This window comes from Lepidothrix coronata, unplaced genomic scaffold (genome assembly GCF_001604755.1).
Source record: "Lepidothrix coronata isolate B3197 unplaced genomic scaffold, Lepidothrix_coronata-1.0 Scaffold258, whole genome shotgun sequence".
Classification (NCBI taxonomy): Eukaryota; Metazoa; Chordata; class Aves; order Passeriformes; family Pipridae; genus Lepidothrix; species Lepidothrix coronata.
In genome coordinates, this window is record NW_016690438.1 from 775,797 (window position 1) to 803,441 (window position 27,645).

The 27,645-nt window shown below is 35.9% G+C and overlaps 1 protein-coding gene across 4 annotated transcripts in view; it reads right to left on the reverse strand.

The window, feature by feature from the left end:
- Nucleotides 1-27,645, reverse strand: part of TBC1D5 (TBC1 domain family member 5) — a 290,939-nt gene that overhangs the window by 160,461 nt on the left and 102,833 nt on the right. For all 4 annotated transcript variants that reach the window (XM_017835483.1, XM_017835481.1, XM_017835484.1 and 1 more), the window contains one exon: nucleotides 26,497-26,632. In XM_017835483.1, coding sequence (XP_017690972.1) covers nucleotides 26,497-26,596 — 100 coding nt within the window. In that variant the 5' untranslated portion in view covers nucleotides 26,597-26,632. The remainder of the gene's footprint in view (nucleotides 1-26,496; nucleotides 26,633-27,645) is intronic.

A 27,645-nucleotide genomic window follows, 5' to 3' on the forward strand; every position in this document is an offset into this window, starting at 1 on the left:
TCTTTTCAAGAATGGCAACACAATCTTCCTCCTTTTCTAAGAATGAAGTTTAAGAATCTCTCAAAAAATGCAAGGCCTTTACCATCTTTCAACAAAACCATTTGTCCTGCTTGAAGAGTTAACTTGACCTTGCAAAGAAGACCAGGATAAATAGCTGTTCTTTCACCAGGGTCCCACAAGAAACATTTGGTGGGATCCTGGTTCTGCGACATCCACTGAGCTGTTCTTCACAAACTACTCTAAGTGTAGCTTGCTTTTTTCTGAAGACAGTAATCTCCTTTATTTAAATGATCACCAAAATACTTTAGCATTCTGAATTATATACCCATTGTTAATAAATCTCATTATCACACAAGTTACTGTTGGACATTTTTTGAGAGCTGCTTTTGCTGCATTAGAAGCAGCTACCAAAATTGGATAGGACTAGGTGTATTCAGCTCCCAAACCCAGGATTTAGTAAAGCAGGCACTTCTGTGATTGCTCTCTTGCTCCATCCCTTTTCAGATAGGTATGTCTGTTATGACACCTTGAAAGATGATGAAGATGTCTTTCATTGAAAGGGATAAAAATCATAAAGCAAAGTGCAAACCATTCATTGACTTAAAAGAAGACTCTCTTAATTTTACCTAGTTTTATTAAAAAGGCTTTCAAGAAAATCCTATTAAGTTTCCCTAGTCAGCGATACTTGAGAACAAAAGGGAGTGTTTCTTCACTAACGAATGACATTAAGCTGTGGTAATCCCTGTCCTGGATCACCTCTCCTCAGGAAAGTTCCAATTACTCCCCCTGAAAGGTATGGTGAATTCTCAGTAGAACAGATACATTACTTCTATCTTCTTCACTGATAATGACCCAACTTTCTGGTAAAATTGGAATATATACTGAACAGTTATGAACATAAGATTCATGATGGAGGTAACAAAATTTGTGGTCTCCTTTAAAAGTACTATTTGATTCAGTATTATCCTACTCTTTACTTTCATTCTGAGACTCAATTATTGGAAGAATGGGTCTACTGAAGAAATAAGAAGATGCTCTACCAACCCTGCCACACACCTCGTGAAAAGCTTTCCTAACTTCAAATGCAAAAGCTAAGGGGAAAAAAGGTAAAATAAATATCGTCACACTTTCAGAGGGAAAAGAAGGCAAACAAGCAATACCATAACAAGAATCCATATCAAAGTAAGTATGGCTTACAGCACTAAAGTAGTTACTGGTTTTAATACAATAATAAAATAAGGCTATATCCTTCCAAAGGGACTGAAAATAATCTGGATATCTTCTCGCTGCTGCTTTAACTGTAGAAACTCCCTCTTCTGCCAATGAAAACTTTCTCTTGGAAGATTTCTGTTCAGCTGCTCCATTTTAGCAAAATCTGTTCTTGTGCATGAAGACCAAGGGCTAAAGGCAGCTGGGACTCGAGTAGCTGGGACCCAGCACTACTGGACATAGCTGGAGGCTGTTTCAAGAGAATTTGCACAACTCAAAATTGACACTTTCACTAACCAGTCAAAAAAGGACATTGCAAATGCTGGCTTCTTTAGACTTCTGAGATGCATGGAGAAGGATCTGTGAACTGTACATTTGCTAGGATATTATATTCACCCAGAACACATGGGCTTGTCACTTGCAGTAACTTGCAGTTTTCTTTGTAAGAATATATGTAAGAACTCTTTGTAAAAATATGTAAGAACATATTTGAGATTATAGACATTGCATAAAATAGGAGAACTCAGAATAAGGAGGATGCCAAATACACTTCCTGAAGATTATTTGAAAATCACGTGTAGAAACCGTAACAAGGAAAAGCCTAACTGAAACACACACACAGTTTCTGTATTTTTATTTTTTTAACAGCCTGTTATACCGATAGAATCACAGAATTGTTTAGGTTGGAAAAGACCTCTAAGATCATTGAGTCCAACCAGTAACCCAGCACTGCCAAGTCCAGCACTGAACCATGTCCCCAGGTGCCAGATCTTTAAAAATGCCAGTTGTCTCTTAAATACCTACAGGGATGGTGACTCAACCAATAGTGTATTTTCTCACAGAAGAGGTTTTTCAAGGTGCAGTGCACAGTTTCCTCTTCAGGTAGTAAGAAGAAATTGGACAGCATTTGAGAGCCCCAATTCACAGGTGGGAAGACGCTCTGGATATGCTCCAGGCACAATGATCTTAAGCATGTGCTCAGCAAGAGTATAAAAGTATGTGAAAAATGATGTAGGGATTAGACATTTCTCCCTCATCTCCTTCATTAACTCTCTGAAAACAGCTATTTCCTGTGAGATGTAAAAATCCAGCACTGGACGTCTTATGGAGAAGATGTGGGATATTATCACAAGCAACTGCAAGTCCACGAAGACAAGAAGCTTCAGTGACATGGCCTTGCTCTGTGGCTGTACTCCTACTTTAAAAAAATAATTAAGCTCTATTTTTTTTGAAAATATGCTTTGATACTGAGAACATGTCTTTACATATATACATATTTATTTATGCATGTATACATACACATATGCATGTCTATGTGTGGGCACACGTATATATAGTAATAACCTATTTACCACTCTTGTGTCAGCTATGAAATGGTTTTATGGCTGGTTGTTTAGGAATTTGTGATAAAAGTGACCCTACTTAGGAAATCAATCTGCATTTCCCTGCTTAGAAGTGTCATAATGGAGACAGATTCTTCTGCTGACCTGTTTGCACTTTGCTTTATATTTTCTTTGTATTCTAATCAAAGGTTAAAATGTTGTTAAAGCACAAAATTTATTTAACAGTTGTGAAAATTTAAGTTGATATAAAACACTCGATCATTAATGCAGTGTTTTATGATTAGAGACAAGAAAAATTTTAACACTAATCTATGCTTGCAGTCTAAGGTTGTCAATTCTTACAACATGACTTCAAAATTCCATGCTATATTAATTTTCAGCATATTTAAAGCTTAATAATTTAATGATTTATCCAATTTTAATTTATACTTTCGAAACCACTTTGAACAATCTGAGGTGCCACTGGAGATCATAACAGTGGTCCTGGTTAAGTCAAATAATAATTATAGCGCTTTCACTTTAAAGATGAGATTATTTTTAATTATTGAGTGAAGTACTTGAGGTACCATACTTATATAATTACGCTACTCATTAAATGGTTATTGAAAGCTGAAATGTAATTTTAATGACAGCTACCTATTTTTCTTTGCACACTTTATAGATGACAGATCAGTCAGGAATTCTAGTTTGCTCAAAAAATCCTTGCAGCTGCACTGGTTCTTTCAGGTGTAAAACAATTAAGCTGTTCTTTTTTTAAAAATTGAACCTTTTTTTTTCTCAAATGATATTGATATAATATATAGGAACTGGTAAAAACAGAACAATAATGCATGGATTTTTTTTCTTTTTCATAATAATATCAAAATGCTGGCCCTAAACTAATACACATTCCAAAAAATATGCCCCCCAAACTAGTGACAATACAAATATGGAAAAATGATTTTAGTCAAAATGTGTTCCTCACATAATACAAACAACAACAAAAAATTGCTTAACAGATTGCAGACCTTTATTGTGAGTATAAAGGGGTAATCAACATACAATAAGCATTTTACTATGCATTAAAACTATATATAATGCCACGAGACTCTTTTGCTTTTTCTAGCACCAAGGTTCACAACTCTTCAAACATAAAATTCCTTTGTACTATTTACTCCACAGATCACCAGACTGATCTGGATAAAATTCATTCTAATACGTAGGAATCTCTGCCAATTGACACTACAGAGCTGTGGTCTAAGAAATGAGCACCTAAACACTTATGCTCTGTATTTTAATCCTTTATATCCGATGTTTGAAATTCAGGGTATTTCTCCATTGTTCCAAAGACCGGTATCTTGTTTAAATTAAGCTTTCCTTTTTCCACAATGAAAACCAAACGGAAGAGTAAATTTGTTTCATTAACAATATTAAAGCAAAGATTTCTGAGTTCGCTGTATGGGGAAAAGGCAATAAAGTTTTGAAGAGGGAAAAACTGCTTTGTTCCTTCAATCCCCTAGTTGAAATTAATTATAGCAAATGTTTATGAAAACATCTGTTCCATACAGTTATAAATTCTTAATTTTAGCATGGGTGATTCCAAGCTCCTCTATTATTTTGAAAGGGAACCGTCTGATAATTGAAAGGTTTACAAAAGAGCAGACAATTAGTATTTCTACAACACCAAATATGCAGTTTGGAAGTCTTCAAGATCTCAGCAGAAAGGAAAAAATAAAATACAAAAAGACGACCGAAGCTTTCTGATTCGGGTCCGCTGATACACCGAAACGGCAGTGGGAGGAGGGGTAAGAAAAAAAAAAAAAAAAAGAAAAGAAAAGGAGCACTAATCCCGAAAACATACGGCAAATCGAGATTTTACCACATGAAGCAGATCTTCAGGAAGTAAAACGCCGCGGCGCTGCGGGTTCCTCGGCTCCGGGGGCGGCGGGGCGGGGGCGGTGCCGCGCCGCGCCAAGAGAGGGCGCTGCAGAGTTTCGGATGGCGCGGCCGCCGCTCCCCGCCCAGGCCGGCCGGCCCTTCGCACAACAGCCGCGCAACTACGGCGTTACACTCAATCTACACCAAATAAGCTTTCAACATGATTAAATGGGGCACGCTCGAAGCGGTGTACAGAAAACTGAAAAGAATGCCTTCAGCTGAAGAATTGAGTGCACAGCACTTCTGATATTTATTAAATAATTATTAGGCTGGAAAGTTGAAGAACGTTTCACTCTGAGCGAGTTCCGTTTTCTGAAATAAATACGATGCAACTTTTGGGTGAGCAATCCTTTATGTACAAACCTGACTCCATCCCTTGCTTCAAGTTCATTTAGCATTAGATGCACAGTTTGAATGCATGCAGCACAGATTTCAGATAGCATTTTAGTTTCATCAGCTCTGCCCTAAAATATTATATTTTGCCACGTATAAAATAAAAAATTATACACTGTGATAATTAGTGATATATGCAGATAATGAACTGTAAGATGAACTAATGAACTTGCCATTTGAAGTACAAAAGTCTTACACAGGCTCAAATATTTTATCCTTCAATATTGACATGAAAAAATATAATCAGCATTAACAGTCTTTCCCCCTTAAACTTATTTGAGTTATTAAAGGAACACAATTGTAAAACACAATACAGTACCCACAGAGATGCAAATCTTGCAACAGTGAAAGCTGATCACATCTGGAAGTAGGTAAAGAGCGCTGGAACCAAGGAGCAAAATCAAAGCCTGTTTTAGCCCTGCAGAAAGCTGTTTGAACAATTTGATAGGCAGGCACATTGGTTTGCACTTAGGAACAAAAACTTCTGGAGATAATAAGAATATCTTGTACTGCATGTTGCTCAAACCCAGTCAATTCTGGTGTCTTTTGGATTGCTGATTTATGACAATCAAGTGGCATCTTCTATGATCTTTGCATATAAAATCACAATTGCATATGTGTATACGCATATATGAGTAAACTGCATATTCTCCAGGCAAAATCTGTTTGAAACAATTTTGTCTATGCACATCCGTTTAAATCAAGACACATAAAAATAAGAAGGTTTCCATTTTAAGTGAAACTGCTTCTGAGTGTTCACAAATCTAAACACCAACCTTGTCATTAAGTTAGTCTGTAAATTAACATGCCACTGTTCCTCATGTAAAACGTATGTGTGAAGAAGTGTGGACAGGAAAAGATATACAAAGATCTAGATGACTGATTCTGAAATTAGAATGTAGCATCAGTGTTTAAGAAATGTAGTCCTGTGGAGCTCAATTTAAAATAAATTCAACAATAAGTATATTAAAGGGACTTATATTTTTTCTTTTCCTATTGAAGCCTCTGCATTTACCAAAATATACTGAGCTATGCACTGTACTCTAAACTAAAACCAATACACAGAATAAGGAATTTCACTCTAATAGCTCTGAACTAATTCATAGAAGTACTTCAGAAGAATTCTCAGGTGATTGAAAGTTACCAAAATCTCAAATAATTTACACATCCAGTTGTATTTTAATATAAACTCTGTGAGCATGATGGGAAGACCAAGTTTAACTGTGATGCAAATAGTGCTTTAAACACCTTGGAAAATGCACATGCATGGAAAAATAGTCTGACTTCCCATTTAATGGGAACCACACAATACTAGCTTATATAAGCAAATGTGACTCACTGAAGTCAATACACATTTAGTTCAGTAATGCCAGGATTGAATTTGCTACCAGCAGCAATAAGAGTGGTAAAACAAAAAATCCACAGGATAAGGTAAAATGCATTTCTTCTTTTTTTTCAGTTATTTCTCCTAGTGCAATAGTCTGTGGCCCATAGTATATTATGTGCACTTCTGCTCATAAGCTCAGTACTACAGCCTGTATCTGCTGTATAACCTGGTTGATCATTTATCATGTATAACCTAAACAAATTCCTAGGTCATCAGCAAATGTGACTCAAAAGACTCCAGGATAAGATACCGACATTTTAATGTAGTCTGATTGAAGTGGAAGCTGTATACCTAATAAATAATATCATCTCTTAACTTCAGTAAATTCTTTAAGAGCACACACACTTTACAAAATCACAAATTAGCTCCAGTATAACTAGGGACAAGTAGCACAATTAGACTTTGCACAGAAAGAAAAAAAAAATCTTAGAAGCTGCCTGGCATCATTGCTGGGAACTTACACCCTGATGATATACAAATGCCGACTCATTTATCACTTGCATCCAGAAGAATTTAGCTAATTTTAACTTATAAAATGCCTAAAAGGCCTTTGAGCTATAAATTGCAATAATCTAAAGATGGCAAAAGGCAATAAACATGAGTTAATGACTCAGCATCCTCCTGAGATAGCACTGGTCATGCAGTTTTGCTTCATCTTAGACATGCACAATCACTGTAAAAAGGTGGTCTCCAGAGACCATTTACACTGACAATAAGAAAAACATACCATCTCTTTATATGTTTGAAGGTTACTATTGTCCTTTAGCTTACTTCAATTACATACTAATGTTAACCACATTTCTGTCTTATAGATAGATGCAATCTTTCTGTTTGGGATAATAAATAATATGTATGTATAGTCTGATTTTCATATTCAAAAGCAGTAATGCATATTCAATTGATTCTAAGAAAAAAAAACCCGAACCAAAAGAGATTGAGCAGGAGTTTTCTAACATTGTGTTGTTTTGCCAATATTAATAGATAGTAGAAGACAAACGAGAAAGGATTAAGTGCTCTTTTATTGAAACAGAATTGCCCTTTCAACAAGCAGTGAGCTGATCTTCAACTAACAGGTTTAGCAAGAGGAAGGCCAGCCTGCTCAGAGAGCCACGTGGTAGTGATACAGAGTCTCACCTCCTTAAGGTGGGGAGGTGGTCTCATAATAACCAGGACTAGGGTTAAAACGAGCAGGGGCAATTCTGCTTTGTTTCTTTGTTGTTTCTTATCAAAGGACGCTACTGCAGCAGGCTGATGGCTTACAACACTACTGACAGATGTCAAAGGCTTCTGAAAGCAAAATGTACTTTTAGGATCTTCTTTCTTGAGTGTAAATGTATTTAGGAACACTGTGAAAATCATACCACTTTACTTAGCCCAGCACATGCATGCAAAGAGGGACAGCCTGAAATCAGAGCATCCACGTGGCTACTGTGGTGACACATGCGTCACTAGCTACTTGCTTGTCTGGAATGGGAAAACAGACAGCATTTAAGGCTAGGAGGCAACCTGAAAGAATAAAAGAATTTCGGAATAATAAACAAATAAAAGAATAAATGGAAACATCGAAATTCTGGCCCATGAAAACTAAATGGCAGTGGAGCTACTTGGCATCCAGTGGAAGGGCTGGCACTACCCGCCGAGAGACACCAGCAGAACTGCAGGGTTTGGCTGTGAGGAAGAAGAAGCAGATGAGAAACTTCAAGTTATGAAGTTGTCACTGAGATGTAAGATTGGGCGATGCCTGGACTCTCCTTAAATGCCACAGTTTTAAAAGCTCGCAGTAAGAGATGAAGAAAGTCCCATGTGAAGCAGCCAATTACTAAAACGTCCAGGGCCAGGGAGAGGCACTTGGGCATCCACAGCACCCCTGTCCCTCCAGCTCAGCTCTGCCACCTCCTTTAGCTGCAGCCTCCTCCTTCCCTATCACAATTCCTTTTAGCACTGCTGGAAGCAGCCAGATCTGTAGGTCCAAAAGGCTACTTTGAATTTATACTAACATAAATTGAAGGATAATCTATTAAATTAGTTAGAAATAGGATCCTGCTCACATCTACTGCATAAATACATTTTTAATAATGTAACTAAATAACACGTTTTAGCAGAATTTCACACAACAAAAAAAAAAAAAAAAGTGGAGAGATAAACAATGGTTAATTTAACTATGAACACAACATATTAGAAGTGCATACACAAAGTGCTTTAACTATGAACACAGCATACTAGAAGTGCATATGATTTTTACTTCCTTCATCCATCATTCAGAACACAACAGAAAACACATTTCGTCATTCCTTAACAAATTGATTATGCGAATAGTTTCAAAAAAGCAACTTAGCTTCTGGGTTATGTTTAAAGTTATATGGGTAAAAGCTAAAAGGTGTTCCGGCAGCAGCAGAGTCTAAAAGTAAGACAATTCATAAATGCACTGTTAAAAAAAAATAAAAATCAGGTTACCTGATGGCAAACATGAGCAAGACATCTGAGGAAAAAACCCCAAAACTGAAGACAACCAACGCTGTCACAAAGATTCATATACTCAACACTGGGTGTTCCTGCCTCCAACAGAACAGCCCTCGTCCTAATCAACTTAACTATACAGAAGGAACCTGCACCAGAAAGGGACACCTCAGCTTAAAGCTGCCTAGCTTGGTTTTATAAGATGAAGCCAGAAAGCCCTGGACTCTTAGTTTGATGCTGTCTTATTAAGACTGCTAATTCTTGGAATACATTATACATCCAGTGGACCTGTAACTGAGAGAACATGAAATGAAGCAGTACCCTACATTTTCTATTAATTTACCTGAAGAAAAAAACATGTCATCAAACAGTATAAAAGAAGTACTGAGCTAGAGCTTTTAAGCTGCCAAATCAAACTATGCCAAAGCATAATGAAAACACTAGATTTTAATCAAAATTCTTGTACATCAACCTTTAGTCAATTTGGAGACTACCAACGGTGTACTTCGCTGGTGCAAAAGCAGATGCATGTTGTGAGTGACAGATCTAGAAAAATCTGAAGAGCAAAGGCATATATGCATTAGCAGTAAACTCTAGATGTCTAAGAGATGAAAGTCCACAGGTACATCAGAATATAAAAATATATCAAATTGACAGCAAGAATGACAAAACATTTCTATTTACTACAGTACAAGGTGGTTTGTCAAACAATGATTGCTCTTGTTGTAGATACTGAGAAAGAAATTCCTCACAAAACATTTCTGCAAAGAAGTATGTAATTCATCACGGGACAGATTTCTGTTCTCCACCCTTGCCCTCCTGTGCAGAGGATGAGTAGTGTCAATCCCTGGTGGCACTTCATAATGGAACTGAGGATGCAAGTACAAAGCACTTGAAGATGTAAGAAATATGCGACTTCTAAAATTCAAATGAGACAAGCATGACTAGATTTTTTCTTGTGCCACACAGTTATATGGAAGTTTTCCAAAAGGCTGAATATTTAGTTTACACAATAATGGGAAAAATGTTTAGTAGTAGTTGATTTTTCTCAACAGTTACCCCAGTTCTCTAAGACAGAAAATGTCCAGTATCTTTTCGCCAAAAAGAAAACAGTCTGTGTGCAAGACAATAGCTGTCTTACTCAAGCAAAGGCATTATCTGAAAAAGTCCTATATGCTATGACTGCAGGTTGTAAGACAGAGCAAGAAAGAATATATACATCTGAATAAGGTTTCCGTTTCCTCTCATTGGGATGACAGTGAATAAAGACGATGAAAATTACAGCATGTGAATACTGGTGTAATTACTGAATGGTTCCCCACATAATTATGCAAAACAAATCTATCCATAAGTTAATGTAGCCATTTTCTTTTTGAAACAGAATTTTCATGCCATCCATCAGTCACCCCAAAACATAAACCTTAGATGACTTAAGTACACAGAATTTACTCATTTGGTCTGTAACATAAGCAATGCATGTGAGTAGAAATACAGGTTTAATGAAACAAAATAACATACTCCACTAGGGAGAACACATTTTGCCCAAAGAAAAAACTAATGTAAGTAAGTGGAGACTTGACTATTTGATAAATATAGCCCCAAAGGTTATATATTTAGTGAAAGAATATAAATACTCTACATGATGTAGATTTTTTTTTATTTGACTAGAAACATTAATTGCTTTCTAAATACAATAATATTCTTTCCTTTGAAACTGTGAGGTCTCATTTCTTTTACTGCAGCAAGTAACCAATTACCTAACAAAAATGTTTACATTAATCACAATCACTCTATATTTTAGTTTTTATACCAACTATTTTATTTTTGCTTAGAACTGAACTCCCTCAGGCATTCTTTTGTGCCAACTGTTAATTTCTATCAGTGATAAAGTTCCCTTAAGCTTCTTTTAACATCTACTGGACATGACCTCATAAAATTTAATGCCACTCATTAACCCCAAGCACTTAACTTTACACAGTAATGTCAGGCATCTGACTTCTCAGTGCATGAGAAATCCAAGTGGGAACCGTTTGAGAGATACAAATTACAAATCACTTGAGTAGTAGAAAGGGCGGCAATGAACAATATTAAAGGGTAAATCCAAGAACTGAGCAAAAGTGGGGTTCTTGCAATGCTTTCTATCTAAAATTGTACAACATTTATACAAACAAGGGGAAGGCTGCAACGTGATTGTTTTGGCTTGTGAGGGGACTGAAATTCAGAGCTGAGACCGTATGCCAGGTTTTTAACACTGAAGCAAATATGATGTGCAGTCATGTCCAGTAGCCTTCAGGCATTTGGGAGGAGCATAGGTGATAGGACCACCTTACATTCTGCAAAGGCCACGCACCGGCAAGACTGGGGTAAGCCAGAAGCAGCAGTTTCTTCGAAGTGCTCCTCCCTTTTTTCCTGCAAGAGCTTTGCACAGCTCTTTAGCTTTAGAGCGTGGTTGTTCTTCCGATTTTGGTTATGTACCAAGAAAGCTCTCGGAGGGACAGCACTGTTTTTATTTTCCCCGAGATGCACAGATGGGTGATGTCTGCTTAACTCATTTAACCATATTTCCCAGTGGCTTCACACATGTTGGAGAAAATGTGGAAAATTCTAGAGGTGAATGAAAAAAAATACTTAGCAACAATTTTCTGGCTTCTCTTGAACCATTCAAGGACACTCCTTGTGGGCAGTTGAAACTGAGTGACAGCCTGTCACGGCCCTGAGTGTAAAAAGAGGCACACTGTCAGGGAAAAAAAAAAGTGGTTTATTTTCTGTTTCTGTTGGCTCAAGCGATATCTAGGCATCCTCTGCGAAAAAGGACAGTGCTATGCAGCTAGAAACATGGTCCATCAGAGTTCCTGATAGCAATCTGCTTATTCAGCTCTGTTAGGAAAATTGTCCTCCCCTAGTCTGTGTACAGGGTTCACTTTTTCTTGGTGTCACAGGCTGTTACACTCTGGGTTAAGCAGTTGATGGTGTTGGAGCAGGGATCAACTTAATACTTCTATACAAATTATACAAGGAAGCTATAAATTGCTTCTTGAGAAGCCACGTGAGATTCGATGCGATGTCTCGAAGTGCTACAAGTTTATTTAGTTTTCAGCAGCAAAAAGAGCTGGATCTCAGAAATAGGTGGTAGCTCCTGAATTTACTGATCTTAACTGGAAAATATATTCTCTGCTACTCTATAAATCTAAATAGAAGAAGTATTTTGCTGAAGCTTTATTTCCACAAAAAGGTATCTCAAAGTGAAAGGTAGGTATTACAGAATTGAGATTTTCTCATGTGAACAACTGCGATCTCTGCTCGAGCCCCATTTCCAATTGCTCTGAATGACTATTTTAGCTATAAACTGCCCAGAACCACAATCTACAGTCAATACACACTTCATACTATTGAAAATATTTCTGCATCTTGCCTGCCACTGGTCTAAGATCACTTTAGCATAATTACAGCTTGATGCAACATCAGTAAGTGTGCATCAGTTGGAAAAGTTTTTATTGCCTAATAGCAGGGAATGGTAATAAAGCAGATGTACACCAGGCCACATGACAATGGCAACCAATTGGTCTGTATTTGGCAAAGTATTAATGTTTTATAAACACAATATATGTTATACTTTTCTAACAACAGGGATGTAAATCTCTGCACAGCATAAACACTTGTGCTGATCAACACAGAGATACTGCTGTGATAGGTACTTTGAAGTTGTAGATAAGAGCTCAAGCTGTAAGATGCCAGCAAAAATGGAAGTTTATAAAGAATCACTGCCAGACTCTTAAATGTAGTAGCACTTGTGGGACTTTCTATAATATAAATAGTAATTAACTTCAATGCAAAATGTATTTGCAAATATAAATATACTGGTGCCTATACCACAGCTCAGTTTCTTACTACGGAATCAAACTTTAAAATCTGTAAACCCCCAAAATAATCTTTTGCTCAACACCCCCTAACACGCAGTGCCCAAATACGTGCACACGCTCATGCACATACACAACTGCTCCAATATACATACGCAAACACTACAGTCTTGGTGTGAGGGCATCTACCCTGTAGACAATTCAATCAATCTCTCAAGTGACACTCACACGTGCCTGCACACACAAAAGCAGATGTGGCATTAAGATTTACAAAGTTATTGAAACTTTTAACAAGTAAAACGCATCTTTACTTAGCTACACCAGAATGAGGAATAAAGGGGTTTACATATGTTCCAATTCTAAACCTATCAATCAAACCCATGTTATTCCTTTGGGAGCTTATTTACATGCATATTTATCAGCCTCACATGCTAATTCCCTGCTGTTTTATGCCTGCAAGGCATGTTTATGAGTCATAATTGTTGATCTCATTTGATGTATTTCACTGAAGTAAGACATTATTCAGTTATGTGGCCTAATGTCAATGAATTACGATGACCTGATCTTCGAAACGCAACTTGCTCTTTAATTTTTATTAGAGCATTACTTATTCAGAAGAAGAAATACAGTAAAATGGAAGATTACATGTTTTTATAGTAATTTTACTTTAACATTTTATTTTTGAAGCACTCCTCCCTACCTCTAGGCAAAGTTTGAAAAGTGCTATTCGTAAACACCAAAGGAAAAGAATTTTTGCCTGAAATTAGTACATATTTCTCAGAGTGGGACCTTTTATAGGTGTTATTATTTTGTTTTAACCAGCCACAACACAGGCCTTTGGAGCACTGGCATGTGGTTTGAAAAAGGAAAAATAGCCAGACTCAGTCCAAAACCCTCAAATTGTTCTTTGCCTTAACTTCATCACAGTTGAAACCAGATAGAGACTTTGGAGCAATTGATAAATGAGAAATAAATAAATTAAGTCCCCAGACCAACTCATCATCTTTGACGCAAAGTGGTGTCTCAATTTATAAACAGAAAATCACTTGATGGTCAAAGTAATCACCTAAACAGGGGAATAATTATGAGGTGTACAAACTTCATTGTAGTAGCCTGGGTTAAGCCATTAATGGCTATTTCTTGGTGGCAAGCCAGAAATGGCACCAGCAGGAGGCTGAACATGGTACTTCTACAATTCTGCTTGTTTCACAAAGACCCATGCTGGTCTTCCAGCACTTCAAGTAATCTTCAAAGGTTTAAATTACCTTAAATACATCTAATTAATAAGATTTCTCAATAATCATGCCTTTTTCCCCTAACTTGATTATAGCATGAAGGAGTCATAAAGTAACTGCTCATTTTTATTCTCTTGCAGCATAGACTTGGTACTATTATAGTAAGTACCCACGCTGTAGGATCCACAGTGTAAGTTGCTCCTTATACTAGGCTAACAGAAAATTACAACCGTACACATAATTTACTATAGGATTTTCAGATCCTACTACTTCCTATCTTAATATTCAGTATTGTTTTAATGCTAATATTATAATTTTGTTACATTTATCAAAACTATCAATTGACAACTGATTTCAACTTCACCAAAAAATCAGAAGTATTTGACTTCTGTATTTAAGAGATTGTCACAATTTAAACAATGTTCAACCTAAATGCATCTTTATGTATTAATTAAAAACCAAAACAGTTAGTTTTGTTCAAAAGTTGCCAAGTTGCTGCTCTGAACTACAGCTTATCATGGAACAGAATAACATGAAGAAAAATAATTCTATCTTTAGCCACGTAATGAGAATTCCAAATGCAGGCTCATTTTCCATAGGAATCTCAAACTGAATCTGACAGATATGAGTAAGTGTCTTCAAAATCACAGAAAACCGCCAAGTATCTTCCTAAATTTGTGATATCCAGAGGACTTGTAGTATCACAAATATAATATTAAATCCAAGATGAGAAATCCTCAGGATATTTTTCATGTCCAGAATTAAATCAGTGGTTTTCATTTAGAGTTCCTTTTACAAAAATAAAATATCTTTTTCCCTGTAAAAATTAAGTATATGAGAAAGAGACAAAGACCATTTAATGCAGGTTTTATATGCTCTTTCAAAAAGTGCAAAGGAGCATTTAATACTGTGTTTACATGGTATTTTCCAAATCAGAAGTTTGCTTCTGAAATGCATATGTTGCAAACCATTTCTATAAAAAACCTAAAAATCTTCACTTGAACAATTAGTTATTCTAACGACACAGTTAAAATGGTATAACTCTAGTTTGTGTAAATGCCACAACTTTAACTGCCACGTGTTCATCATAAATTTATAAAATACATTAAATTCAATTCTGCAGAAAAATGTCAATTCCAGAACTTTTCAAACAGACATTTTCACTAGTGATTGTCACAAGAACTCCAAAACAGCTAGAGTTTTCCACAGTGTAAGCTCTGATTTACAGCCTTCCTTTCTTTCAAATTCAAATAAGCAAAAGACAGCCTCATCTGCCAGGATATTTTTTTTTTTTTTTTTAAGAATAGCAACAATTAATGCTACACTTTTTCTGGCAATAAAATCTCAATCTTACTCAGTCAAGAAGGTTGTGGTGACCCAGTGACGCAGCTGTAATAATTCAGAATGGAGCTTTGCACACTTTTGCAAAGAAGTATTTTCTTTTGTACTTCAAGAAACAATGAACCAATATTGGGTCACAGAATTTTGGAGGTGGCCCTGTGGCTCCATATGCTTCTCTCCTCCATTAAGATAACATCTGTTCTGGCCACTAGTCAGCAAATCAAATTTGATGAGAATTCATCTGAGTGCAAAGTAGAAATGCCCAATAATGGGCAGATTTATGTTTCATTGCTCCACCCTTTAAATATTTCAAATTATAAGAAACAAAACAACAACAGTATATTCCAAAATTACAACTAATATATAAAAAATGTACCCCTTTATAACAAAGCTCAAAACATTATCACATCATTGCAAATGTATTTTCACATGTATTAAATGAACTATCCCTTCAATTGCACTTAGTACTGAAACACTATACAGTTCATTTTTCCTAAGGTTAAATCATTGATTCCATTACAAATCTAATTTCTCAGAAGAAAAGAATTATCACCACCATAAAAGCTTTATCGGGATGAAGTTTGTGCCTTTTAACTCCTAGGAAGATCAAGAATAATAATTTGTAATGGGATATCAAAATTTTAGTGGAGAAATTTATCATACAGGCTACTTGCTAATATTTTGGTTATATGGTCCCAGTTGCACTAAACTGAATGAGATTTGTTAAAAATTATGAGCATAGTCTTCCTATCCCAGGATAGGAAGTGATATTGTTTATCACTTTAGTATCCAAGCAAAAGCATTTCACTGCCAGGTGTTTGTACACAATTAAGATACTTAGAATTTATCATTAAAGTTGTAAAAGACTTCAAAGATCATCGAGCCCAGCCTTTGACCAAACACCACCACATCAACTAAACCACAGCACTGTAGGGCTTACTTTGAAAAACTTTTCTAAGAAGTATTTTCCTTCTTCTTAAGACAGGACCTGGCAATGCTAATATATAAAACAATGAAATAAATATCCACAGATAAATCAGCAATTAGTTCATTAAGCTGGACTAGTATTCCTTAGACTTGTAGCCAAAATCATATTTTAATAGTAACATCCATATATATCTGTACTGAGCCACTACTTACGAAAGTTTAGGGAATACTTTAACAAATTAAAAACATTTTATCTTTACTCAGAAAAGGTGACAATTAAAAACATTTTATCTTTACTCATAATAGAAAAGGTGACAATGATCTATGTCTTCTAAAATAATTTTTCATTTCCATTACCAAAAATATTTTTAGTTGAAATTTATAAGCTGATATATGCTGATATATTTAAGCTTGTACATAAAACATGAAAAAGTTGTGTGCATGTGTTCTGCACCAAAGTTACCCTTCTTTTAGTTTATTAGCTACTTGCCTCACAAAAACTGGCTGCAAGAAAGAAAGAGCTGAAGGATGGCATCATCACTGAGGCAGCGTCCTGCACCTTGAACGAGGCAGATCAAGTTCCTGGCCCTGCTACAGACCTCTTGGATGAACAAGGCATATAATTTCATTAGCTTCAAATTTCTTCTTTGCATGAGACCATATAGTCTAGGTATTCTTCCCATGGCAGTTACGAGAATTAATTTCGTCACATCTTTGGTATATGAGACCTTCTAAAAGGATGAGGTAAGCACATGATGCAAAACAAACATCCCAAGCAAGTCCTGCTTCCCTTTTTAAGCAGTTCAAGCCATGGAGCACAAACAGCATCATAAGCTTGTGTGACTGTCACAACTAATGAAAATAAGTCTCATTTGCTATATCCTTTTGTGTCATTTGTACTGTTGTTGGAACATTATAGTCACATGATTATTGATGCAGTGATCTAAACATCTAACATGATGAAAAAACTGAACAGGGATACTTATGAATAACTAAAAGATATTCTAGATCTGACAGAAGTGTTAAATCTTGTCTTAAAGTGTGTATATGTACATCCATATAAATCTCAAGCTTAAAATAGTCAGAAACAAAACCCAGTGATAGTTCACTTATAGAAAATAAGATTTAAACATCAGCTTGCACATGTGCATTTGAAACATAATGGTCCTTATCTCGTATTGCTTAGACTTGAGTTAATTTGCTATTTTGTTGACTGTGGAAGAAGACAGATAAAAGCAGAAAGGTTATCCACATTTCTCTCACTGCCCCCATTTTTGCACTCAGTTTTGTTTGGAGAGAAAGGTGTTCTCCCATTATCCTGTATATTTAGCCCTTTTTTAATTATTGTGTATCTTATGAGCAAATGAAGACTGGGACTTTTAAAAGTCAGTTATATGCATCCTACCTTGACACCAAATGCTTGACACCAAATGCTTGAAATCTGAGCTCTCCCAAATCAGGCACTCCAACTAACCACAATCCAGTACCCTGGGCTAAATGCCTGCCTCCCTTAGACAATAAGGGCACTCAGGCTTGTTACCTTTACAGTCAATTGGAACTTAGCCATTAATTTTAATAGGATCAGGATCAGGTCCCTGACTTTTTCGACATCAAAGAAACATCTTTCACAGTCATTTTGCTATAAATAATTAAAGCTGATTAGTAATAATAAGGTACCTTAACCAAAAAGGTAAACAGTGGAGACATTTATTATCAAAGTAGGAAAAGAAAATTAAAATAACCTCCAACACTTTTGTATGTGCAATTCATCAGGAAACGTTGTAAAAGAACAAAAACAAATGTTGGCTCATTCCAGAGGTTCTTTGTCATCATTAATGTATTCAGGTTTTCACAGCTGAATTGCTCTACTTTGAAAAGATTTTCATGAAAGGAAACTCAAATTCAACATTTAAACAAAGCTGTCAGGTTACCAAGATTTATATTTGCTTGTATGTCCAGAAAATGTTTTCTCCTTTCTAAAAAACCCTCTAGGTTAGAAGTATTACTATTTCTTTGCTCTCAATTTGTAAACAACAAAAAATAAGCTTTTGTTAAGCAGCACATATTTATTTATTTATTTGCTATTGCAAAGCTGAAATCAGCAGTTAGAAATATCTGTTCCAAAGCAGAGGTGAAACTACCTGGTACGGATATTTTACTTCATTACTAGTTCTGTTCCTCAAATTGATACAAATGGCCTCCTTCTGTTTCTGTCTGTCTGCTTGCCTGATCAGTGGAGCTAATTGTCAGAGCTGGGGAGATCTCCTATACCTAAACAGAAGATATGCAGTTTGTAACCTGCTTAATTTGCCTTATGTCCTGGATGGTCCTCAGTATGTTGTTCATTAAAGTATCAGCTGTTTCAGTTGTAGCAGTGGCAACCTAAGCATAGGCCTATTTTTCTTTGTTAAAAGGCCAGATTGTCAACAACTAATACACATCTTACCAGATAATTTCTTACCACTTAAAATAAATATGATGGTACTTTATTTCTCTCCCCTTCCACATCTCTTAGTTTTGCACGTCCAAAGAGGACAAGGACAGGGGGTTAACATGAAGGCTAAAGAATAAGGCTTATTAGTCAATCAGAAGCCTGGAACTGAAGCTTTGCAGTATCACTTAAGTGAAAGTAGACTGAACCCTTCCCTTTTTAAAATAAGGAATTCCAGATCTTATAAATGTCCACATACATGAAAGAAAGAATCCATCTGTGCTGACATATTTCTGTTATATAGAGCAATCAATTTCTAATACAATCAAATTTGTGACAGTTAAACCCTTTAATAATGTTTTAACATACATTTAATCTCAGATGCAGAGGTCTGTAACGTGAGCTAGCTGCACACAATTCACACACTGGTTTGTAAATTACAATCTTCTGTACATCACGACAGAAGTGAACCTAGACATTTAATTATGATCCTGTACCAATCACGCTGGCTTCAGCAAGAATTCTGATTTACTAGTCTTTTATTATACATACAAAAGTACAATCAAACGTGTACAGTTCAATTTTTTTAAGCTAAGAGAATCTGCCTTTTCCATATGTAGGAGATATAGCCATTTAACATAAGTTGATTATTGCCTGGAAACACTTAATATGTGAGGTGTTTATGGGTAGTAACCTTCGCATTATATTTTTGTATAAAGTCTGAGTAAAATATTCAAACGAATGATTCCATTCTCATTGTTAGCTTCTGTATAACTTCTTATAATGAACTAGTTTTAACACACTCTTAATTACATTTACAGAGGTTGTATTAAAAAAGATTATTCTGTTTTAATTTTGTTGTTAAGTAGGTTACTATAGTAAAAAAAAATAAATTCCTTTTCATTCAACTTGCATCCTTTCCTTTTATACTACAGGTATTATGCTACAGGTATACTAGAAAGCAAGACGAAAGCCAACTATCTGACCTTTAACCCAGATTTGGGAAAAGCTGGGAAAGCTAGGAAAAGAAAAAGAAATGCTCAAATCAGCCTTTCCCAAGTAGGGTCACAAGCAGTTATTCAAAGAATGACATGAGGCTGACAAGTGATTTATGCCAGTATTCAGGCAGGGCTGTATCTGGAAAGAACTGGAAGCTCCCAGGTGAGATGACTGAACTACAGTAGTGTGCCAGTGTCATTAGTGAGAATGGTCTTGTTTTCATATAATGATTTAGAGTGAAACTTTCAAAATAAACACTTTTGATTTCACTTAGATCAAGAGAAGTTGTTGATGCCCAGAGAAGCTGTGGATGCTCCATCCCTGACAGTGTTCAAGGGATGGCTGCATAGAGTCCTGAGCAATCTGATCTAGTGGGTGGCATCTCTGCCCATGGCGGGGGGGGTTTTGTGGAACCATTCTATAGACAGATACTGCTGTCAAAAAGGTCTTCTCTAGTATCTGCCATATCAACCACTGAAGGTGATTTCCCCATATGATGTTTGGGCCAGTTATGCACGTCACAGAATAACCTCCAAACTGGAATTAATGCAATGTGCAACTCATGTGAAGCCACCAAAAAACCAAAATCAAACCAAATAAAAAAAAAAACCAACCCCAAACCAAAACCAAAACCACCAAAAGTGGATTTACCAGATCCTCTAGAGAGGAAAATCCAACTCTAGAATCTGGTAATCTGCAAGCCCACGTTCAGCTACTCCCATTTGCTCCCACAGCTGAAGTAATTAAAAATACTCCTGCATGTTCCTAAATACAAATTTGCAGTAGGGCGCTGGAAACAAATTGCCCACAACCGGCAAATTTCTGAGAGCATGACAACACCTGTAAAAATACAGTCTTTCAAGTAAAAATTGAACTGTGTGATGACTATTTTCAACTTACTCTGTATTAAATATATCCATTTTTAAATATGCATAGCTTTTCTGTTAACTGATCTCTTAATAAAAATGTCTAATACAGAAAAAAGAAAAATGAAGAGTGGTTGGGAAGGAGCTAGTGACAGCATGAGTTAGCTCAAGACATACAGTGCTGCTCCAATAGCCTTTGTCACTACAGTCCTGTTGCTGCTCAATTAAAAGCCAGCCTAACAGCAGTTATTATTAATAAATGAATATTAAAATGCTTGCTATGTTAGCAAATGGCATTTGAAGATGTAAAAACCATTGTTGCTTTTATTCATCCAATATGAAGCGAAACAGACTGAAGAGAGCCCCTTCTCCTCTAGCATACCTGTGCCTTTAAAGGATAAACCAAGCCCTGGGGGAGAAGCACAAAAGTTTTAAATAGGACCACTAGCAAGAACTGTGCTGGTGGGGCACACTGAAGATTTCTGGCTGAAGGGTAAAATTCACGAATGAAGAACACAGGGTATTCTCAGGGCCTGGTGCAAACCATACCATGGAATCCCAAAGACATTAGGAACAATCACAACCCTCAGTATGTTCTGTTCCAATGTAATGCACAGAGGTTCTCTGTTCCAATCTTGCCTTTTAATGAAAACACAGAGTAGCATGCATATTTAAAAGGATTCTTTAAAACACAATGCTATACTTCATGTACATGTTGCTCCCTGGAAAGAAGATGAAAGAACACACATTATATGACACACATGACGTCATACAATACCCTAACAAAAAATATTTGATAAGAAAATAATAAAGCTTCAAGAGCTCACTATATTTGCATTCTCAATCGCTTTTACCTAGGAAAGTACTTCTCACACAGAGAGATGTAGACCTCTGTCATTGTCTCCTTTAAACTAAATTATCTCTAAAAAAAGGAAACAAATAAACACCATACAGGGCAATCTGCATTAGCATTGCCTCCCTGAGTAAAAGGGGTTGTAAGGGCAAAAAACCCCAACTCATAGCACTGAATAGCTATGGACTAATTAGGAGATAATACAATTTGCTGAGAGCAAAAATTCACTTAACTCTGGAATGAATGTGAAAGGATGTACCCACAACCAAAACAGTCCCATGTGAATCACACTTAAGATTTGGGGAAATTATTTGATAGCACAAATAATATGCTATCATTATCTGGTTAGGTCCAGACAAGACAGCATTTACTTTGTTACTTCATTCTGCTCTGTTTTTTACATATTTCCTGTATGACACCAATATAAACCAGGTATCTCAAATTCCACCTAAGGCACAGTTCTCCATGGAAATACTTAGTAGTGATCAGGGTTATGAGATTAACAGTAGAAAACAGAATTGTCCAAAGACAAGCAACAGAAATACACAGAATATGGTCACAATGGAAATATGAATATTCTCTTATCATCTCCTATTTTTTCACGGCAGCCTTGAGATTCAAGACGGATGCAATGTTAAGTAAGTATGAGGTGGGCAACTTATCTGTCTCAACTGGATTAATTTCAGTCATACACTCCAGTCATTATCTTTGTCCTTCCAGTTACATCAGCCTTCTCTGTCCTCACCACCAACTATAGCCTTTAGACATGAAATATATCCCCGCAAACTCCAAATCCAAAACACTCAGACCCATTAAAGGTTTCCCCTTTTCTTCTATTAAGAACAAAGAACACATTACATTTTTCTATGTGAAGTATGCTATTAAATAATAGCTTGTACACTAATTAAAGCAAATGTAATTGTGAGAACACACTGACATTGTTAAAGTAAATTACCCAATTCGTTAATAGTTTCATTTCAAGTGACCTTAATTGTATTAATTGTGATATTGAGCAAATTAAATTGAAGAGTATTAAATGCATTGTTCAAGTCTGTCCTTAGAGGATCAACTTTCTCATTACATCAATGAAATGGGAATACTACCTACTATGCTCTTCAAAACTTGTGCCAGAATGTGGTGAACACTATAACTTAAGAGTAAAAATTTACAGCAGCTCAGAAACAGTTAACCTAGTTATCACATTTCAATGTAATATAAGCCTCAAGCATTTGGCAATGACCAAAGCAGTTTGTCAGATGCAATACACAGGGAGAAGTACAAGAATAAAGTTTCTGAAATTTCAAAAATTTGGGGCTTATAAAGTCTCTGCTGGAGACAAAGAGAGCTAAGATTCATCAGTTTCTCTGAGGTCGATTTCTGTTTCAAAAGGGAACATTCAAAAATATTGTTAGAATAAATAATACCATGAGGATTCTTAGAACAGAAAATGCAGCAAGATGTCATCAACTTACTATAGTCAAAAGGAAACATAATAATGCACATACACACACGTGAATGTAAATTAAAATACAACCAGATCCACAAGAAACAATCCAAAATTAAATTTCATAAAAGAACTAAAATCTCCCATTTGAAATATCAGATTGCAAAAGTGAGGATCCCTGACATCAATTTCTTATCTATTTCTTAACTATTTAAAAATGATTTTTAAGAAAGCATATATAAGTGTATATGCAATGTAAATATTTTGTATCTTGAAAATAAATCATGACACAAAGAAAGTAACAGGACAACTAATAGGTCAAATCAATCAACAGAAAAGGACTAAAATACTATCTTAACTGTTTTCCTGGAATATTTTAAAGGAATAGAAAAAAGATCTCTACAGTTAATGGTTTATCCTGAATTTTTTAAACTTGTAAACAAGCACATTCTCATGACTCATCATAACTCAAGATTCAAAGTTCATCAGTTACACAAAATCTGGAGAGCTACAAACGCCCAGATCTTTTTCCAAATGACACTTACCTCATCTGTAATGATCTACTTTCATTTGTTCAGCTAGGTAACTGACTCCTGCCTAACATCCGCAACATTAATCTTTGCAGCTGTTCCTAGTGAACCATGTCTTATTCTTCTCAGGCCACTTCTTCAAAATCTCAAGAATACTTTGAATTTTATGTGCTCTCCATTGTGCTAACAGCTCTGTTCCAAAAACCCCCATGTTTTCTCCCTATCCCTTCACCGAGATTTTAATAAAAGCACTGAGTATTACTAGACTCAACCAACATATTTCTGGAACACCACACAATATATCCTTTCAAGCTGACAGCAAATGAACAAAAAGTAGCTTATGCAAGCAGTTTTCCAAACAGCTATACATAAGGGCAATCCATGTATTTCTGAGATTTCTTTCATTTTATGAAAACTGTAAGAGAATTTCAGAACTCCAGTTGGACATGACATCTCCTGGTTTTCCATGAAGTTTTGGTATCAGTTGCACATACTAAAAATACAATGTAATGTAATGTAATGGCCAGTCTTCGCGAGCGAAGATTTGGGAAGGGTCATTAACCCTTCGAGCCTGCGCAGTGGATTTTTTAGGTGAGACACAGCGTGCGCTGAACTGAGCCCACCCTTTAATCCTGAGGTTCATCTGCCGGGGCCAAGCACGCTTGGACAGTGGCAGTGAGGGTCTCAGAACGTAGGTTTGTTTAGAGTGACCTTCTCTTAGATGGATTGCCACACAGGGCTAACGAGCTCCATCTGCCCAGGGGGCCGGGAATCGAACCCGGGTCGCAGCGGTGAGAGTCCTGCACCCTAACCACTAGACCACCAGAGGCCCCTAAAAATACAATACTTCATGACGTATTGCATATATTGTTATATTGAAGTATAACAAATCTGACTAGCTCAGTAATTAAATACTTATTTTCAGCACCACTATCAGTGCTATGGCTTTTTCTAATCACCTCATCTCAGTGAAAGCTTCTATTGCTTTGCCTCCAAGATAATATTTAAGCATCTAGCACGGCTTCAAAAAACCAGTTCAGATGTCCTGATATTCCACAATATTGCACAGAACATCTCTGATAGACCACATCTCCACCATATTTCTGTGATACATGATACAAAAGACTTATATACAGATTTACACCAAGTTGATTCTGTATCATGCCTGAAACTTGAGGCTGCATTGAAAAACCTTGTCTTGAAATACTTTTGTGAAGACAATGGACAGACTGCACAGACAGGAACGACTGTATACTTTGATGCCTAAAGACCTAACACCAACTAAGCATATGCTTTACTTAAAATGAAACATTAAAACTTCAAAGACTTATTCTGGATATATAAAGTTTCAAATTAAAATGCACTATGTGTTTCACAGCAAAAAAGCCTATGAAGATGAAATGGATGCTTTATATAAAATATTTACATAGATAGAACATAAAAAATGTACCATAGTTGGTAACCTTTATGACTTGGGGAACCATGTATTTACATATCTTTATCTTTGCATGTGCGTATGTGTGTGTTGTGTATATATTTTTAACAGTTGACAGCTGTTTTAGAGCATACAGAGATGCCAAGCTGAATGAGGGTCTTGATTACTTCAAGATTAGCTATCTAAAGTTTCTATTCATTTTAAGTGTTGTTAGTGCGAAGAGTCATTAGTCACTTCCTTGTCTCATAGAACATCAGCATACATTTACATTGTTAATGAACATTTGGGGTAAATGAATTAATGGCACTTTTAAACATCAATTCAATCCTAATAACTTTGTATGTCATAGAAATGTTAAGGTTGGGATAAAAATGAGAAACCTTTTCAGTCAAGGTAACTAATTGCTTCTGGGCACAATAAAGGGTAAAATTAATTTACAGTGGTTTTTTAACAGGGTGAAAATCTTGTTTTTTCTTGAAACAGAGTTGAGAGAATTACCAATATTTTTTTTAAGGAAAACAGAAATCAGGAGAAAATGTTTATCTTTTTCTTGACTGGGATAGACTAGAAGCAAGCTGGTTTTCCAGCTTATTATTTTAGGTTATTGCAAAAGATTATTTTCAAGTTTCTAAAAATATGTACAAAAATACATTTAGTTTATCAGACTAAAATGGCTCCATATCGTTAAGATGTCAAATATAATAGAAAAGAAACACTGACCTAGAAAAGCTATTTCATTTAATCGTCAAGTTTTGAAATACTTTCCCCTAGATGTTCATTCTCATTTTCTAACATTGAAAAAAGCTTTATAAACCAATGAAGAAATAGTGAAAAGATTAACTCAAAAGGACGATGAAGTTTTACCAGCATATTTTAAAGCAAAACATCAGCTTCTTCTAAACTGATGTAATAAACTTGACTGAGCAAAACTTGACATAGCTTTTTAATAAGCACTAGTAAACAGAAGATTTATAGGCAGATACACCCACACAGAGTAGTTCATCTGGGTGAGGGACTTAGAAAATGTGACAAAGTTGTTTCAACTCTGTAATTTAAAATAAATTTTTTATTTTGCCCTTCTGATACATGTGTTCAATGACTGGAAAATTACAGGTAGTTAAGGTGCCACTGTGTATAACTGAGTACTTGAGGAATGTTTTCATGACAAGGACGAGCTTTCTCATTAAGCTTATCACTTTCTTCGAACCAACTATACTGTCACTACTAGCAAATAAGTAGAAAAGACGAGCAACACAGACATGCATTGCATTATCCGAGCAGCTCGTTCTCCAGTTTGTTCATTATTGTCTCCCAAATACCGCATTTAATTAATTTCCTCTAGGTTACATCGTAACTTCTACCTTTAGAGTATGTTCATTCTATCTCAATTTTGAGGTATTTTTTCAAATAAGAATATAGGTGCTGAGTCAAACAAAAAAATCAGGCTTTTTATTTGCTTAATCTCATCCAAAATAGCATACTGAACTTTACTGCAGAATTAAAAAAAAAAAGGAAACCAAAAGATATCCCTAAAACCAAAGCAGTGTAAGAGCCCATGCTTGAGAAAGTAACATAAAGCCATGCTGCATTTCAATATTCTTATGCTGAAGTCAGTGTTTGGTTTATGATTAAAAAAGGATGACAGCGCATTAAACATTTGGCTAATGTTTCTGTCTGTAATTGAAAGTTGACTTTCCGTGGTTTTCATTAGTGTCAGAGTGTTCTACACATACTCTGTGAAATGTTCTTTAAGTTGCCCTGCTCAACTCCGTTGAGAGAATTAAACAAATTATGACAGGTACAGTTATCATGACATACTTATATAAGGTTTCCAGGTATAAAGTCCAAAAAAGTACAAAATACAAAACTCACCTTCCCCTGGTTTGTTCAAAAAACTCTGCAAGGGATCAATGCCTATCTCCTGTTCCTCTGTTTGCAAAGGGTGACTGGTTTCAGATGCAGAATGATACATATTGGCAATAGTAAATTCTAACTGAAGGGTATTTATCTGGAGGAAAAAAAAACAGAGAAGCAAACACTTCAGTATTTCTTTAGCTATTTTTCAATCACAAAGGTGAAGAGAAAAAATGCTTAAAATCTTTCCTTATTTTCTAGGCATATCATCATCATCAGTTGTTTAACAGAAAAACAAGTGTTTCCACTCAAATATTGGAGTCTAAAAAAATTGTTACAGTACTTCCCACTATCACACTGCAAGTAAAAGTCCAAGTGTGGTCTTGGCAGACTGTAAAGCAGGGCAAGAGCCTCTTTCCTTCCTTTTTTTAGCTTCCACAATGCTTCTTTTTATCTGATTCCAAGGAGAACTGATGCTAGTTCTTGTGCATGATGAAGATTACAGAGTAAACCTGAGGTAAGACCCATCATCATCACTCTTCAGGACTCAAGACCTCTAATTCCAGGAAAACTTCCTTTTAACCACTTACTTTTTCAGGAATCATGAGTCAAGTATAAGGTAACAGAGACAGGCACACAGAAAGAGAGCATGGGATAATACTGACTGGCATGATAGGTGATAGTTTTATTAAGATTTATAGTAGCTTTTTAGAAAGACAGTGTTAAGGAAGCATTTGAAGATGCAAAATCAACTAGCTGATGAATATTTACAAATATGTTATTTCAAAAATGAAGGGCAAAAGGGGAGAAAGGACAAAACTGAAACCTCAGGAAGTAGGTGATGAGGATTGTGACAGGTTCCTGAATGGCAGACACATCACTATCAAGCAACTGAACAAGAACTATGTTAGAAGTTCACGTGAGGAGTGTTAGAAGCTAATATTGGCTGCAGCAAATAAAGAGGATGCCAATAAAAAGGTGAAAAGCAGATGATGTTATGATCAGAGCAGTAAGAAGGAGGAATGACCTTTCCATTGCATTAACAGTGCAAGAGTACGTTTGTCAAAACTGCATTTTAGACACTGTACAGCAATTTATTAACTTCCAACAAAAAAAACCTAAGCCAGCTAAATAGGTTTGATTTGGCCAATCACACTAAATACCTAT